Below are 16,859 nucleotides of genomic sequence, written 5' to 3' on the forward strand. Positions count from 1 at the left end.
CATTCTACTAGAAACAGATTAGAAAAGGAGAAAATTCTTTATTTAAATTTCTGCACTTCCAAAATCATGAAGAAAGTCAGTCCTCCTTCTCCCCTGAAGACTGTGCTGTCCCAAAACAGGGAGACAGAGCCCTGTTTTAGGAGTCCTTAAAGAAGGAACAGGGACTTGATGAAACAAATTTGAGAACTAGAGAAAAAGCCAAAAGCCAGACCAAATAACACCAACATGGAAAATGAAAACAGAAATCCAGTGATGCCTAATGTGTCTATGGGCTCCTCACAGAGCCCCTCTGGGGGCTGGGACTGGATGATCTTTAGGGTCTTTTCCAAACCATTCCATGATTCTACTCCCTCACAATTTCTATTGTCTAATAAAGAAGATTACAGACTGTGTACAGATAAAAGTTCAGTGGTGAGTAGTAACTGCAGCAGGTCTATCACACATTCATCCTGAGTTCAAGAACAATGTGTTCTTAAGGCCTGTAAAATCTTTAATAAAACTCTCCTTCCTCCTCAGAAATTTGATCCTTGTTGACTTAGACTCTGACCACCTTCCTCTGGCTCACCCCAGCTAATTTTTATTGAAACTTTAAGAGAATTAAACTCCCTGCCAAAATGAAAACTGTTAAGTTCTAATTCCACAATGAGGACTCAGTCTCACTACATGGCACAGCAGGGGCAGATAAGGATACCCCTGAGTATCCTGGCAGAGGTGAATGCCAACATTTGCTGTCTGTGTCCAGAGCTGGTGCTGCCCCAACACAGCAGCTCTCCTGGAGCTGCATCAGTGCCACTGTCGTGGTGTTGCACTCCATGAGACATTCCCAGGTACCTGAGCCTGCCTCAGACTGAGCCACCTGCCTAACCTGAGCATTCAGGCTGCAGCTGAAAGGCACCTTGCAATGGAACAGCTGCCTCAGGTCAGCACATCCCATCTCAGTGCACGTGCAGCTCTCCAGCCCCTGCAGACAGATCATCAACCCCAGACTCACAGATCCCTTTGGTGTCTTTGTGCCACATAACAGCAAAGCTGTCACTGCCCAGACTGCTTGGAATGTGGGAGAGAAGGGAAATAACTGACACAGAAAGCACAGGAGAACCTTGCAGTGTCTGGGAGGGGAGGGGCTGTACAGATTAAAACTGAACCTCCCCCTGTGCAACAACTCCCTGCAACAGCATCCTGGAGTGAATTCCTGCCCTCTGTGCTTCACCTCCAAGGATGTGGAACACGAAGGTTCTGTGCCACCTGAGCAGACCTTCCTCTGCACACAGGAACCAAAGGCCTGTGGAACTTGTGACAGAAATGACAGCAATCAATGCTGATTACATTTTAATTGCCAGATTGCCACACTGGCAATTTATTACCCCAGGGTGTCACTTGTCCTTCACGCTGTGTTGTTTATTTGGACTAAATGTCAGTATTCACAGTTTCTGGAAACTTGTGAATGGCTGGAGCTTGTTGTCCAAACATCCTTAAAATAGCAGTTTTATGTATGCCCCGTTCTTGGCACTTATTTTTTTCTTAGTTAATTTTGGTTTCCTGCTCGGAGTTGATTGACATGATTTCAGGCTTGAAATTTGGCAAGTAGAGCACAATCTGTGGTGTGGGACAACTAATAACATTTTGCTGATATTTAGTAAAATAACTGGGAATCTAAACCCTCCATCAAAAACTGTACTAAACCCTGAGCAAAACACAAACATAAATCTTGAACCTCTGGCTTAACACTCAACACCAAACTTCCTTTGGACACTTTGCTCCTGCCCTCCTGGTGTTTGTTTCTGGGCTCTTACTTCAGTTCCAGTTTTTGAGTCACACCACTTGAACAACAATCTATCACAACAGCTTGAGGTGAGACTCTGTTATGCCACTCAGCAGCAAACAAAGCTGCAAGACACAGCACAAAACTTAACCTTTGACAGGAATTTTGACAAAGAATAAACAGTTGTTAAATCATCCTTTTCTTACTCATTTCCAACAAACCCAACCCTTTTCTTTCAAAATACTTTTTTGTTTTGTGATATCTTCAAGGTATCTGCAAAGAATATTGAAGGGCAGCTTTGGTACCCTCTCTCCTCTTCCCTCAGGTATTAAATGTGCACCCCTCAACATTTCATGTCTCCCACTCACAGACAACCTGCTCTATTAAACAGAGGGTTTTTCCCTAGAAAAGCCTTGTTGCTCCTCTGTGCCTGCTCAGCAGCAGTGCCAAGTTGCTGTGGAAAGCAAAAAGTCTGTCAGTATTCATGCCCAGCACTGTAGCTGGTGTTTAAACTGCACCCATTTTGCTGTCTCTGGTTGTCCTGGTGGAAAGTCTTTCTTGGTGCAGCGTTCATTGCAACGGCCAATATTTCACACTTTTCACAGAAAACACTCTCAAACTATTCCTGTAGAAAACAGCTTCACTTTGACAACTTGCAAAGAGAGTCTAAATTCAGGAAATTAATTATTCACCCTGAAAGTAAAATGTTGATGAAAATACTTCTGCTTAGGAAAAGCTGCAGTCTTTCCATCATTCAGCCTTGGAAAAGAATAACTTTATCCTCTTTATCTCTCCTGTATCCATATAAATGGCAGCAAAGTCAGTCTCCTCCATCCACAGCACTGTACATGGCCATGCTTTATTTACTTGATATAAACCAATGTAGGTGTCTGAAACATAAAGGGATGAGAGAAGGAAATCAATTACTCATCTTTTAGAAACTTTCTATTTGGGTAAGTTACCTGCCTGTAGAAAGAGCTGACAGGATTAAAGACCCTGAGATGATGACCTGCAGTGCTCTGGGGCTTCACACCACTGGGGCATCATCTCCCAACTCTACCCCAGGAGTTGGGAAGACACAATCATTTAAAAGCAGAAAACTTGGACTCATAGAATTCCATGTGCTGTCAGCAAGAAACTATTCCCATTTATATGATGATACTTTGAGATTTCAGGGAGAAAGGCTCAAGGCAAATAAAACAGACTTATAACATTTTATTGAACAGCCCCAAATGCAGCTTTTGTTCACCATGCAGCTGGATGTAATGTTGGTTTGTACATGTGTAAATAAAGTCTGGCATGTTTGCAGCACAATAGCTGCTGTTCTGCAAATAACTCGGGCCTGTGGAGCCACAGGCATGGCCATCCCCCAGGAAAGGCTGAGGATACAGAGCAGCGTGCTGGGAGCACCAGGGGGATCTGGGGGCTGGAAATCCAGGCACAGCCACAGTGAATTGGCAGGGCCTATTTTGTGCTGAGCCATCTGCTGTTGCCTTGACTACACTGTCAGCAAGTTTAAAGATAGCCAGAGTGTGTCTGTGCGAGCCACAGAAACCAATGAGTTCCCTGAGTTTGGGAAGAGCAGGATGTGCCTCAACTCCACAGGGAGCTCTGCTGCTGCCAGGGCAAACATCCCAGTGAGCAGGAGGTGACCAAGCACTCCTGCACCTCAGCCAGCATCTCACAGTGTGTGTGATAAGGCCCAGGGACATTCTGAGGACTAACATTGTCCATCAGGTCTCCAGGACTGCAGAGAAACCCAACAAGCCTATTTTCCCTTAGCTACTTTATTCCATTCTAATGGGATGTGTTATCTGTTGGAATATATACTGAAATAATATATATAATAACACATAACTGTTGGAAACTTCCAAGTTTAATACAGTCTGTAAGGTCAAGTTTGAAAGCTAGGTGGAACTCAACTTCCACAAGTAGAAGAGAATAAAATATTCCACTTAGCCCATTTCCTGCAAGAGAAACAGAAGGAGAAGCTTCCACAAGGTATGATGAGTGTCCCTTTCAGAACTTCCCAGGAACAGGGAAGTTCCCTTTGCCCTGCAGAACCAGAGGCTCAATAACCTGTTCCACATCCCACTGGACACATCCTGCAGGATTTTCTTCAAATGTTATTCCTGTCTCTGTATCACGAGTAACTCATCAGAGCCCATGAGTGCTGCTCGTGTCCTCTATCAGTGCCTTTCTTTAGGGTGGATGGTGCTCTAAAATGGAATATATGCTTGTGTGTATGTTTTCAGTTGAGAGCTGTAACAATTAATCACAGGTCTGTAGATGAAGGTTTGAAATGGTGCTCCACAGAGTGCTTTCCATCTTCCATAACTCTGGAAATGCGCTGCCAAAGAACAGAAACAGATTGTCAGACAGTGACTCTGTATTGATTCACTAATACACATATTAATTACCAGCTTGTGGCTTCAAGTCGTAGCTTAAATAAGACATTGACAGATCTTGGATGTTTTAACTCAATTCCTTTATTCTGCAAAACCTTAAACCTGTATTTAAACCAGTCCACATCATTCCAAGCATGCTATGAAGCACTTCTCAAATGGTGGATTTTTAGCTTTAGTCAGTCCTTTTTCCAGCAGGAAAGAAAGGACAGACTGTCCTCCTTATTTATATGACATTTAGGTTTAAAAGTGAGTGGATGAGCTCATACTGCAAAGCTGTAACTCTCGGGTCTGAAAAGAGCAAGTGATAAATTGGATGTAAGTGAAATACTATAGACTTCAAATTAATGGGTTATTCTTGTTCCTACCAGGAAAAAATATGATTATGAACACATTTAAATGCAGGTTTTCCTAAATATTGCTCTATGGTCCCTGAAGGCACTATCCATTTTTTTTAAAGACTGCAGAAATTAATGGATAAAAATGAAACATATTCCCTAGAGAAAAAAAAAAATTAAAAATGCTTTGCTTTGAACGATCAGCAGAGTTGACATGTAAAGTATTACAAGTGTCCTAGAAAATTAAATTAAATTGAAGCCATGTGAGGAGAGGCTGAAGGCACTTGGTGTGTTCAGCTGGAGAAGAGGAGACTGAGGGGAGATCTCATTGCAGTTCAACCTCCTTGGGAGGGGCAGCTCTGCTCTGTGGGGACCAGAGACAGCACCCAGGGAATGGCTGGAGTTGTGTCAGGGGAGGGTTGAGTTGGATATCAGGGAAAGGCTCTTCCCCCAGAGGGTGGTGGGCACTGACCAGGCTCCCCAGGGCAGTGGGCACAGCCCCAAGGCTGTCAGAGCTCCAGGAGTGTTTGGACAACAGGACAAGGACAGGGAGGGATTGTTGGGGTGTCTGTGCAGGGCCAGGAGTTGGACTCATTGATCCCTGTGGGTCCCTTCCAACCCATGATACTCTGTGATTCTGTGAAATGTCACCCCCTCACTACCTGAAAAATCAGGAAAACTTTCCTGAGTCTTAATAGCTACCTTGAATACACTTTATTTTCCTTTTTTTCTTTATTTTTTTTTCCCTCTTGTCAAACACAACATTAATTCAATAGTTTTAATTTAGTGGAATTTCCACAGGAGCCAGCGAAATGCCCCCCACTTTTAAGGGAGCAGCCTGTTCTAAGCAATGCCGAGGGCTCCAGCGAGAGCCAATTTCTGCTTTCAGATGAGCATCTCGGAGCTCAGAAACTGCTCACGGGGGCACATTCACGCCGTGCTGTGCTGAGCAACCTGCGGGCCCAACGCTCCGTGCCCGGTGCCGGCACATCCCACTGCGAATCCCTTCGGGAATCCCACCGGGAACCCCACCGGGAATCGCCGCTTCCCTCCCGCGCTGACACCGAGGGGCTCGCGAGCCACGCGCGCCCTCTCGTGGTGCAGCAGCGGAACTGCAGAGGGGTGGACATCCTATACCCCTAAATCCCTAAATCCCTACATCCCTACACCCTAAATCCCTACACCCCTAAATGCCTACACCCCTAAACCGCTACCTCCCTAAATCCCTACATCCCTAAACCCCTGCACCCCTAAACCGCTACATCCCTAAATCCCTACATTCCTAAATCCCTATGCACCTAAATCCCTACACCCCTAAATCTCTGCATCCCTAAATCCCTATATCCCTAAACCCCTACATCCCTAAAATCCCACACCCCTAAATTCCTACACCCCTAAACTCCTATATCCCTAAGTCCCTGCATTCCTAAACCCCTACATCTGTAAATCCCTGCATCCCTAAATCCCTACACTCCTAAACCCCTACACCCCTAAATCCCTACATTCCTAAATCCCTATACACCTAAATCCCTACACCCCTAAATCTCTGCATCGCTAAATCCCTATATCCCTAAACCCCTACATTCCTAAATCCCTGTACCCCTAAATCCCTACACCCCTGTCCCTGCATCCCTAAATCTCTAGATCCCTAAACCCCTACATCCTTAAATCCCTACAACCCTAAACCCCTACATCCCTAAGTTCCTGTATTCCTAAACACCTACATCTGTAAATCCCTACATCCCTAAATCCCTACACTTCTAAACCCCTGCACCCCTAAATCCCTACAACTCTACACTCCTGAAGCCCTACATCCCTCCCCTGGAAGCACTGCCACAGCCAGTTTTCCTTCCACTTGAGCTTCCATTCCACTCCTTCTTATGACAGCAATAAAACTAAAATAGCAGAGTGTGACTTACAATTTTATGTTATCCTAAAAATACTTCGTTTTCATTGCAAAGAATTTTTGAACACGTGACATATTTTTTGTTATTTTTTTCCCCCTACCATTGTTTTAAATAACTGGTTCACTTTCTTTTTTTTGGAGGTTTTCTTGTCAGTGTCTGAGGTAGAAGAGAGCACTGGCTGGCTCAGCCTGTGGGAGGCAATGGTCTCCTCAGGTGCCACGGGGCTGACAGACAGAGTTAGTCCTGGGGACAGAAACACAGCAGTTGTACAAAACCAACCTCAAAAAGGAGAGTCAGAGCACAAGACAAAGCAGAACTCAAAATAATGCAATTACTAGAAAACAAATGAGGCATTTTTAATCTAACTGTACCCTTAGAATACAAAACAAAATAAAATTAAAGGGGAGACACTAAACTTCATTACATTGAAACTGCATAGTGGAAAAAACCCACACCCAGTCTGGTCAGAGAATTAAATATAGATGAATACATGCCAAGGAAGTGGGCCATGGCAGTCTGGTGTGTTGTGCTAAACATCTGTTACAGACATCTGGCAAGAGAGGGACAGTGAGGGGGATGGATGAAGTGCAGGATAAGGAATGGGATGTGCTATGGAAGAAGAGGTAAAAGATACTAAATCAGGGCCTGTTTTCCCTGCACACTGGACTAGAGATGAGCTCCACCTTCAGTCCCACTTTGCCCTTCTCTCTCATCCAACCATCCATTTGTCCAGTGGGCAGCTCTGTTATCTTGCTTCATCTACCTCCTGCTCTTAGGGAGGCTTATGGGATTCTTTAACTTCAAAAGCTGAAGTAGAACCCTATTTTTAGGCAGTGTTTGGGGATGTTCATCTGCTAAAACAAAGCATTTCTTCCTTTTTCACTCACTGCCCTCAGCTGCCTGCCCTGCTTGGAGCAAACCCTGCATTGCTGTTTGCTGAACAGCACAATAGAGAAGTGCAGAACCCTCAGCTCAGGGTGAGCAGCTCACCTGGGATTGTTGGCATAGAACGACTGACAGTGCTCATCTGCTTGAGGACAGATGTTTTCTGAGGTGCCACCATGTGCTCTGAGAGGTTGGTATCACTCATGAACTCATATTTCCTTGATAGCTGTTTAATAAAATAAAAAAGGCATTCATGATGAACTGAGAATTGGCTCTACATATATAGTATTGCATACTAACTAAAAATATGAAATAGTTTTACAGATAATTTATACATAGATCAATATTTCTCATGCTCCATAGGAAACAAAAAATTACTCTAAAAAAGCTGCAGAAATGATCTGGAACTGAAGGGTGGTATTCCTACCCTATTTTTGCCATAACACCCTAGGACAGCTCTGAGTGTGATCTGCAAAGAAAAAGGAAGTTTAGAAAACATTTTTCCCTATTGCATTAAGATTCCCAGCTCAGCTCCTGTGAGCCTTGTCACTGCTCTTTTAAAGAAAAGGGGATCCTCTAACTCAATATTCAGTGAGATCCCCACACTTCAGTGGATGTTTTCTCTGATTTAATCAAAAGCCAAAGCTGCAGCTTGGTTTTGCACATATATTGGTTTTGTGTGTCAATGTATTCTGGTGTTGTACATCAATATATATTGGTTTTGTATATCACTGTTTCTCAGAGCATGACTGTGCTTTACATCTCCCTTTGGCATGAGGACGTGGGCTGTAAGACATCATAACCTTCCACAAGATCCTCCTTCTTTCCCCAAACAATCTTAGCTTTCTACTCAATCCATTTTACCTTTGATGATTCCTTCAAAAACTTTTGCTCAACCTATTCATGCTCCATCCATTCAATTCAACAATCTGTTCTTGCCTGGCTTTTAAATTTTGATGGGACTTGATACACAAGCCCTGTCTATTTATTTGGTTATTTATTATGTGTTTATTTTATACACTAAGTATTTGCTTCTTTGTTTTTATACTTGGAGAAAACTCTCTGAGAGTTTATATATACATACATATACATTCATGTTTTATATATATATGTGTGTGTATATAGATATATGTGTATATATAAGTGTGTATATATACACACACATACATACATATACCTCATATACATATATTTGCACACACATACATGTACATATATACACATATACATATATCATAGAATCACAGAATCATAGAATCGATTGGGTTGGAAAAGACCTCCGAGATCATCAAGTCCAACCCTTGGTCCAACTCCAGTCCCTTTACCAGATCATGGCACTCAGTGCCACAGCCAAGCTCAGCTGAAAAATCTCCAGGGATGGGGAATCCACCCCCTCTCTGGGCAGCCCATTCCAATCCCTGAGCACTCTCTCTGCAGAGAAGTTTTTTCTGATCTCCAACTTCAATTTCCCCTGGCAGAGCTTGAGCCCATCGTGCCCCCTTGTCCTATTGCTGAGTGCCTGGGAGAAGAGACCAACCCCCACCTGGCTATAACTTCCCTTCAGGCAGTTCCAGACAGTGCTGAGGTCACCTCTGAGCCTCCTCTTCTCCAGGCTAAACACCCCCAGCTCCTTCAGCCTCTCCCCACAGCACTTGTGCTCCACTCCCTTCTCCAGCCTCCTTGCTCTTCTCTGGACTTGCTCCAGCCCCTCAATATCCTTTCTGAACTGAGGGCCCAGAACTGAACACAACACTCAAGGTGTGGCCTCCCCAAGGCAGAGTCCAGGGGAAGGGTCCCTTTGTGTCAGTGTATTTATTGTAATATTACCATTAAATTGTAGCTCTGACTTATAATCTCTCTCGTGGTGAGTTCATTTCCCCTGCTGGTTTGCCTTTAAACCAGCACAACACATATGTGTATATATGTATATGTGTGTATATATGTATATATATCTATATGTGTGTGTATATATGTATATGTATGTGTGTATGTATGTGTGTGTATATATATACATATGTATATATACACACATATCTATATACACACATATATATATATAAAATATGTATGTATATATAAACTCTCTGAGAGTTTTCTCCAAGTATAAAAACAAAACAAATAATATATATATGTTTAATGTGCATACATACATACATATATGCATACACACACACACATATATGTGCATATATATATGTGTATATATAGGTATATATGTGTGTGTGTATATATATATATATGTTTATTCATATATAGGTCATCCCACTGATCCAGCAGTGCAATAAAAGCACTCAGCTGATCTCTGGAGTGGGAGGTGCTGGTGCTCCCCAGCTCCAGCCTGGCACATTTAAGGAGCAGTGTTTGCACTCCTGCAGTCTGGGAGCAGCTGCCTGTTCCATAACAAGGTACAAAGTGTCCAGGGCTCATCACTTCCCAAACAGCCCTGACTGTGAGGAGCTGCCACAACTGCCAGCACAGCCAATTGCCTCTCCACAGGAGAGCCACTTTAACCCTCCCAGCACAGTTTTAAACCAACCATGCCTCAGAATTTGCAGTTTCTGTGTTATTTGTCACCATAAGCAAGTAGAGATGTTCTGATTTTCCCCTGGATTTGTTTCCTCCACAGCACCTTGCAGGGCAGCTCAGCTCTGCATCCTGCGCATTCCCCCAGACATCTGGAGTTCTATGGGACAGCTTTTCCTTTCCCTGAGCAAAGGAATAATGTCCTCCTTTTTCATGGATCATAGAATACTACTGTAAATCAGTAACATACACATTTCATGTCAGAGATGGAAATATCCGGCGCTGTCTTCTCATCAGCGAACACCACACTGCTTCTTTTTGTTCTTTTTTTGGTTTTTCTCATCTTGACTTCAGGATGAGGATTAATTTGTGGAGCAGCCTCCTCTGATTCTGCTCTTGCTTGCTTTGGTAGGAATGCTTCTAGATCAAAGCTGCAGGAGCAAAAGAGAAAAAGTATGAGTTGGTGAGTGATATTTTAAAAGCCACTGCAGTTCTGATGTCATTTCCCCATGAAATATAAATGCAGGTAATTCCTTCCTTCAACTTTCTGTGCAGCCTTGCAAACTGCTGGCAGAAAGTGCAGGATGTGCCTCAGCTGGCAACTGCAGACCCAAAGAAGATGCCTTCAGGCAGTGTGACATCATCTTCAAATGTTGCAAAGACTGTAAAATATTAAAAGGAGCCCCAACCCCTTTTTAAAGGTTTGTGCATTAGTTTAAGAACTGAACTGAACTGAGCCAGAGCTTACATGGCAAGTGGAGGTGTGGGGCTGATGGTGCTGAAAGCAAGACTTGCTATTTTGGTTGTTAAAAGGAACCAAAGTGGAACAGAGTATTTCTATTTGTTGTCATATTTTAAATGCACCCTCCTATTTATTTCACCATATTGGACAGGAATGCACTTAGTGATTAATAAACCAACTCCCTCCTCTCTTCCTCTAGTTTAAAATTTGAGCTGTTCCTCAGTAAAAATAATACAAAACCAGACACATCAGGCTCACACACCACTGGACTGTTAACAAGTGAACTGCCCAAAAAGGGAGATCAAATATTCAAAAAAAAAAATCATAAACACCCTTCAATAAGTTCAGTTTATACATATTTTGTTTGGGAAGAAGTTCTATGTGCTCAAAAAATAATGTATGGAGTGAACAGAACAGTGTGTGCATGAAAAAGCTGATCAAGACACCTACAATGTTCTCTCAAACTTAAGTCTCTGTTTCCCAGAGCTGCACTTAAAGCACATGAGGCAAAGCATTTTACATCACTACAGGCTTTCCTGAAATGTTCACATCCAAGTTTGGGAAGGTTGTTCTCCTCCTTCTCACCGTTTACAAACAGAAAGATGGTAATTAAGTTGAAAGCTGTGTAAAGATAAACATGCAAAAGATCCCAGATCCTTGTAACTTTTTGAAAAGTGCTTTAGGTTTTGAAATTCTTGCTTTCTGTAAATGAAACACCTTTATTTTTTTCTTTCTCCCAGTGAGAGTTGGGCATATTTTGTCTGTTAAGGTTGAACCCCTGTAGCTTGAATCCTGGGGGAAGGGATAGCTGCAGTTAAATAGTTTGGGCATAGCCTGAACAGGCTGCTGGTGGTCTTTACCCTTGGATAACTTCCTTACAAATCTTTCAGTTTCATCCCATAAAACTGGTTATAAAACAAGACTGAAAAAAAAATTAGCACTGTGTTCATAACTGACCTTTCTGAAGCGATTTTTCTGGGAGTGCTGCACTCGGAATTCAGGGAGGACATGGAAATCATGGATAACTGCCGGTAGGATCTCAGCATGGACCTTGGCCTGCCCACCCTCCTGTCATCAAAATCTGGCTACAGGGTGGAAAAGAGAAACACATTGTATCAAACACCTCGGTGGGAACCTCATTTCATCCCTTTGCCCCAAGATGTTTGAACACTTGGCATTAGAGAGATTATTTCCTGCTATTCATTGCTGTGGTTTTATCTTCTGTCTGGACATTCTTCCTCTTCAGTCATCCCAAACTCCATTCACAACCTACATTTTCTGCAAAATTTCATGGGAGGTCACAGGATAACATGGGAGGTCATGGGATAACATGGGAGGTCATGGGATAGCATGGGAGGTCATGGGATAACATGGGAGGTCATGGGATAACATGGGAGGTCATGGGATAGCATGGAAGGTCATGGGAGGTCATGTGATGGCACAAGTGTGCGATGGCACAGGTGTGGGGTGGCACAGATGTGGGATGGCACAGGTGTGGGGTGGCATTGCAATGGCACATGTGTGGGGTGGCACAGGTGTGCGATGGCACAGGTGTGGGGTGGCACTGCGATGGTACAGGTGTGCGATGGCACAGGTGTGGGGTGGCACAGGTGTGGGGTGGCACAGATGTGGGATGGCACAGGTGTGGGGTGGCACTGCAATGGCACAGGTGTGGGGTGGCACAGGTGTGCGATGGCACAGGTGTGGGGTGGCACAGGTGTGGGGTGGCACAGATGTGGGATGGCACAGGTGTGGGGTGGCACTGCAATGGCACAGGTGTGGGGTGGCACAGGTGTGGGGTGGCACAGGTGTGGGGTGGCACAGATGTGGGATGGCACAGGTGTGGGGTGGCACTGCAATGGCACAGGTGTGGGGTGGCACGGGTGTGTGATGGCACAGGTGTGGGGTGGCACTGCAATGGCACAGGTGTGGGGTGGCACAGGTATGCGATGGCACAGGTGTGGGGTGGCACAGGTGTGGGGTGGCACTGCGATGGCACAGGTGTGGGGTGGCACAGGTGTGGGGTGGCACTGATTTTTTTTTTTTTTAAGTGCTAAAAGGTTCAAGCATGATGCAAGACTGTTAATTGTGGGGTATTGCAAGGATGGGGCAGGGACTGAAAACGACCTACTGAGATAAATATAGAGAGTTTTCATCATGCAGGGGTATAACCAGCACAATATCCAAAATTTAGGTTTGAAACTTGCTACTTTCCCACCTATAACAGAAGATATAAATCCTGTTATAAAATTATCACTGCTGAAAGCAACAATGTAAAATGAATTCCAAAGAAACTGGTGTTTAATCACAAACCCCAGGCAACATCATTCCTGCTCAGCTGTACAAGCTCAGATAGACTATTTTATTCCAGAATTGTCTGGCGAGTTTGTGCTCAGATGTTATCCTTCAATTCTCAGGTATTTCAGTTTGGTCTCAACTAATATTTACAGTATTATAGCCATGACAGGTTTTCCTCCCCAGCACAGCTGGAAGTGGCTGCACAGGGAGATACCAATTGCACATCAAAGCCTTAAACCACTGAGAAAAGTTACAAAGAGAACAGGCAGGAGAATTTGCTTTTCGGTCCTTAATACGACTTGCAATTTTAATACTTATAATAAACTACTCCAAATCTTCCAGAATGAGGAATATTTGATGTGTCAAAGAATTAAATCAACTCATGGAGTACAAAACTCAGGTCCTACTGCGTTCAGTCCTCAAGAAAACCCACAGGCAAAAAAATGAGCATGGATTTCTTTTAGAACAAAACGTGTGTAAAGAGAAATGTAAAGAGGTGGAGGTTAAAGGCAGAGCAGTACCAGTTCTCTGGTTCCATATTGTTTTTCCACTTTAACTTTTAGATGCCTGAAACATTCCTCCATCCGGTCATGGAAAGGACGAAGATTGTCAGAAACTCTTCTTTCATGGATTTTAATTCCAGCCCCAAGGAAAGGTATCTGGAAAAGGGGGGAAAAAAAGAAGAAAAAGTGAGACTTTTAAGGGGGGTCCAACAACCTCTCTGGCTCCTTTTAAAGTACCTGCTGAGGCACCTGCAGAGCTGTCCCTGTGACTGGGATGATGCCAAAGGGGTTTTTGTTCTGATTTTCACATTTTGTAGATTTTAGGAACACAGTAGTTGTGGATTTTTAGAGGGTTAATATTTCTAACAGTTTAAGTTTAATGCCTTTCTATCACTACCCCTGTCCCAGAACAGGGAGCTCAAATTCCTTTAGTTAATTAATCTTGGTTAGACTCCTTTCCAAGGTAGAGCTGAAGGATATCAGAAGGCCCACAGAATGAAACATAAACACAGGTCAGAGTGACCCAAAAGCCAGAACTGGATGAACTCCAAGAGACCTTTGTGTGCCCGAGGAAGAGGAGCTGATGAAGACAGAGGGTCCTGATGACCCCAGACCCAATTCCAGGGGTTGGTCCAGGGGTGGGACTGGGGCTGGACTGAGAAATGTGTAAAGCAATGATTGGAGGGATCTTATTATAAAAGCCATGGAAACAAGAACTGGGACACATGCATGTCATCCTGTATTCCTGTGGGCTGTAGGCCTGTGATATTAAAGGACCTTTACTTTTTATCTTACCCTACACTAACATGCTCAGAGTCCTGTTTTTTGGGAGAGGGGTCATTCACGGCATCAGGGACATGGATTTGTCTGTTCAGCTCAGTTTTGAGCAACAACTACAAGATGGAAAGGGCTCCTGAAAAAAGGGTTTGTCCAGTAAATTTGTGAAAATTATTGGCTGCCTCATGGGGACTGTTTTCTCTTTTTGTGTGTTTTAATGTTAATCACATGTGAGATTAAACACACTCGAATTTCTTAAAAAATAATTCTTCTTTGTCAGCATCACTGGCTTACCTAGGAAATAATAAAAATATTAATAATAACAATAAAATAATCTTCTAATGCCCTTTCCCTGCTCTTTTTCCTGCTGCCATCATCTTTCCTATACCAGTAATGTAGTTATATTCAGTTAAAACCAAACCAAATCTTATCTTCAAACACAATGGACAGAGACTCTGACATGCTGTTTTATTAATAATAAGCATATTCACAAAGAGAAACCTTGTGAAGTTTTGTTAATCTTCAGTCTTTAAAGACAATGATTTATGAGATCAGTGCAAAATACTTTAGCTACCCTTCTGCCACTAACCTTTTCTAACTGTTCACCATTAACTTTTAGCTATTTTGCATTAATATTTGGGCTTTTTTGTAAAATCCACTGGGATTCCATGGTTCCTTTTGGTGCTTTGACCCTTCAAATACTATGAGCACTGTATACATTGGTCCATCCATCACCTTGATCATATTTTATGGAAGTTCAATTTCAATATAACTGCTAAAACCAGGGTGTTAAAGCCCATCTGTTGCAGACAGATCTGTTTGTCCTCTTTGGAGGGATTTCCAGGGATCGATAGAAATGACCATTTTATTTCCTAATGCCAGATGGTATTTCAGTCTATCTACACCACTAATCCACTGAGTACTTCTGATGGTGAGAAAGCAGCAACACACAGAGCCTGTGGTGGGCAAAGACCCAGGAGGAGGCTGTGAAGGCTGGAACTCACACTGATAACCAAGCTGAGAAGAATCAAAATGAAACAGGAGGAAACTTCAGAAAACATGGAGAAAATAGTCCAAACCCATTCCATTAAAGCTATTTGAAAGACTAATTTCAAAGCTGGGAGAGGAATAAATGGTTAATTTTTGTTGTTTCTCATCTACAAAACAAAGACAGAACCATGGAATTATTGAATAGTTTGGGTTGGAATGGACCTTCAAAAGTAACCCAGTCCAACCCCTGCAAGGAGCAGGGACACCTTTGAGGGGCTGGAGCGGGGCCAGAGAAGAGCAACGAGGCTGGAGAAGGGTCTGGAGCACAAGTGCTGTGGGGAGAGGCTGAGGGAGCTGGGGGTGTTTAGCCTGGAGAAGAGGAGGCTCAGAGGTGACCTCAGCACTGTCTGGAACTGCCTGAAGGGAAGTTGTGGCCAGGTGGGGGTTGGTCTCTTCTCCCAGGCACTCAGCAATAGGACAAGGGGGCACGATGGGCTCAAGCTCTGCCAGGGGAAATTGAAGTTGGAGATGAGAAAAAACTTCTTTGCAGAGAGAGTGCTCAGGGATTGGAATGGGCTGCCCAGAGAGGGGGTGGATTCCCCATCCCTGGAGGTTTTCCAGCTGAGCTTGGCCGTGGCACTGAGTGCCATGATCTGGTAAAGGGACTGGAGTTGGCCCAAGGGTTGGACTTGATGATCTCAGAGGTCGTTTCCAACCCAACTGGTTGGAAACCACTCTATGATTCTACTAGATCAGGGTGTTTAGAGCCCTGTGCAGCCTGACCTGGGATGTGTCCAAGGATGGGGTATCCCTTGGGCATCCTGTGCCAGTGTTTAACCACTCTCCCAGTGAAAAATTCCTTCCCTACATGGACTCTGTATCTACCCTGTTTTATTGTGGCACCATTACCCCTCAGCCTGTCACAATGAGCCCTACTCAAAAATGTTGTTCCCATCTCTCTCATAACCCCCTTTAAGCACTGGAAGGGGCTCTGAGCTCTCCCTGGAGCCTTCTCTTCCCCAGGGTGAACACCCCCAGCTCTCCCAGCCTGGCTCCATGTGGAAGGTGTTCTATCCCTCTGTTCATTTTCTTAATCTCCTCTGGACTCTCCAGCAGCTCCACATCCTTCTGATGCTTTTCCCCAGGGCTGGAGGCAGCTCTGCAGGTGGGGGCTCACCTGAGGGGGCAGAATTCCCCTCACCTGCTGGGCTGAGCCCAGCGTTGAGCCCTCTCACTTTAAATAACATTAAATCAGTCAGCAAGAGTGTTTTTAGTGAGTTGGCACCCAGAATGAGACATAGAACACACTGAGAAATACCTTGAGCTGTTCACTTCTGGTAGGAAAATTCCAGATGAACTCTCCCTATTTCTTACCATCCCTCTAGGCCAATTCATTTATAAGCAAACAGCTCTTTCTCATGTAAATCATCTGTATTTCAGAAGACTCAGCAGCTTGTGGTTTCTTAACAAACTACCTCGGGGCCAAAATGTAAACCTGCTCTCTCACAGTCATTCATTTTGCCATGTATTGATGGCAATGATTTCTGTTTCAGACTAAGTAATGGAAAGAGAATTGATAATTTCTGAGGTCATGTTTTTCTCTGCTCCATTATCATAACAAATGTGTAGGTCAATGAAAAGAGACATTTTCCCTTCAATCTCAGCAACAAGAGAGGTTTTTCTGCTGCCACCTCCCATAGGTGCATTTTTCTCCTTGAGGACAAAAGGT

The 16,859-nt window shown here is 43.8% G+C and overlaps 1 protein-coding gene across 2 annotated transcripts in view; it reads right to left on the minus strand.

Moving 5' to 3' along the window:
• Nucleotides 1-3,620: 3,620 nt before the first annotated feature.
• The window catches only part of DOCK2 (dedicator of cytokinesis 2), a 184,486-nt gene continuing 171,247 nt past the window's right edge, over nt 3,621-16,859 (minus strand). For both annotated transcript variants that reach the window (XM_071569841.1, XM_071569840.1), the window contains 6 exons: nt 13,382-13,519; nt 11,520-11,647; nt 10,071-10,251; nt 7,403-7,523; nt 6,513-6,655; nt 3,621-4,112 (listed from right to left, as the gene is read on the minus strand). In XM_071569841.1, coding sequence (XP_071425942.1) covers nt 4,038-4,112; nt 6,513-6,655; nt 7,403-7,523; nt 10,071-10,251; nt 11,520-11,647; nt 13,382-13,519 — 786 coding nt within the window. In that variant the 3' untranslated portion in view covers nt 3,621-4,037. The remainder of the gene's footprint in view (nt 4,113-6,512; nt 6,656-7,402; nt 7,524-10,070; nt 10,252-11,519; nt 11,648-13,381; nt 13,520-16,859) is intronic.

This window comes from Pithys albifrons, chromosome 15, assembly GCF_047495875.1.
Source record: "Pithys albifrons albifrons isolate INPA30051 chromosome 15, PitAlb_v1, whole genome shotgun sequence".
Lineage (NCBI taxonomy): Eukaryota > Metazoa > Chordata > Aves > Passeriformes > Thamnophilidae > Pithys > Pithys albifrons.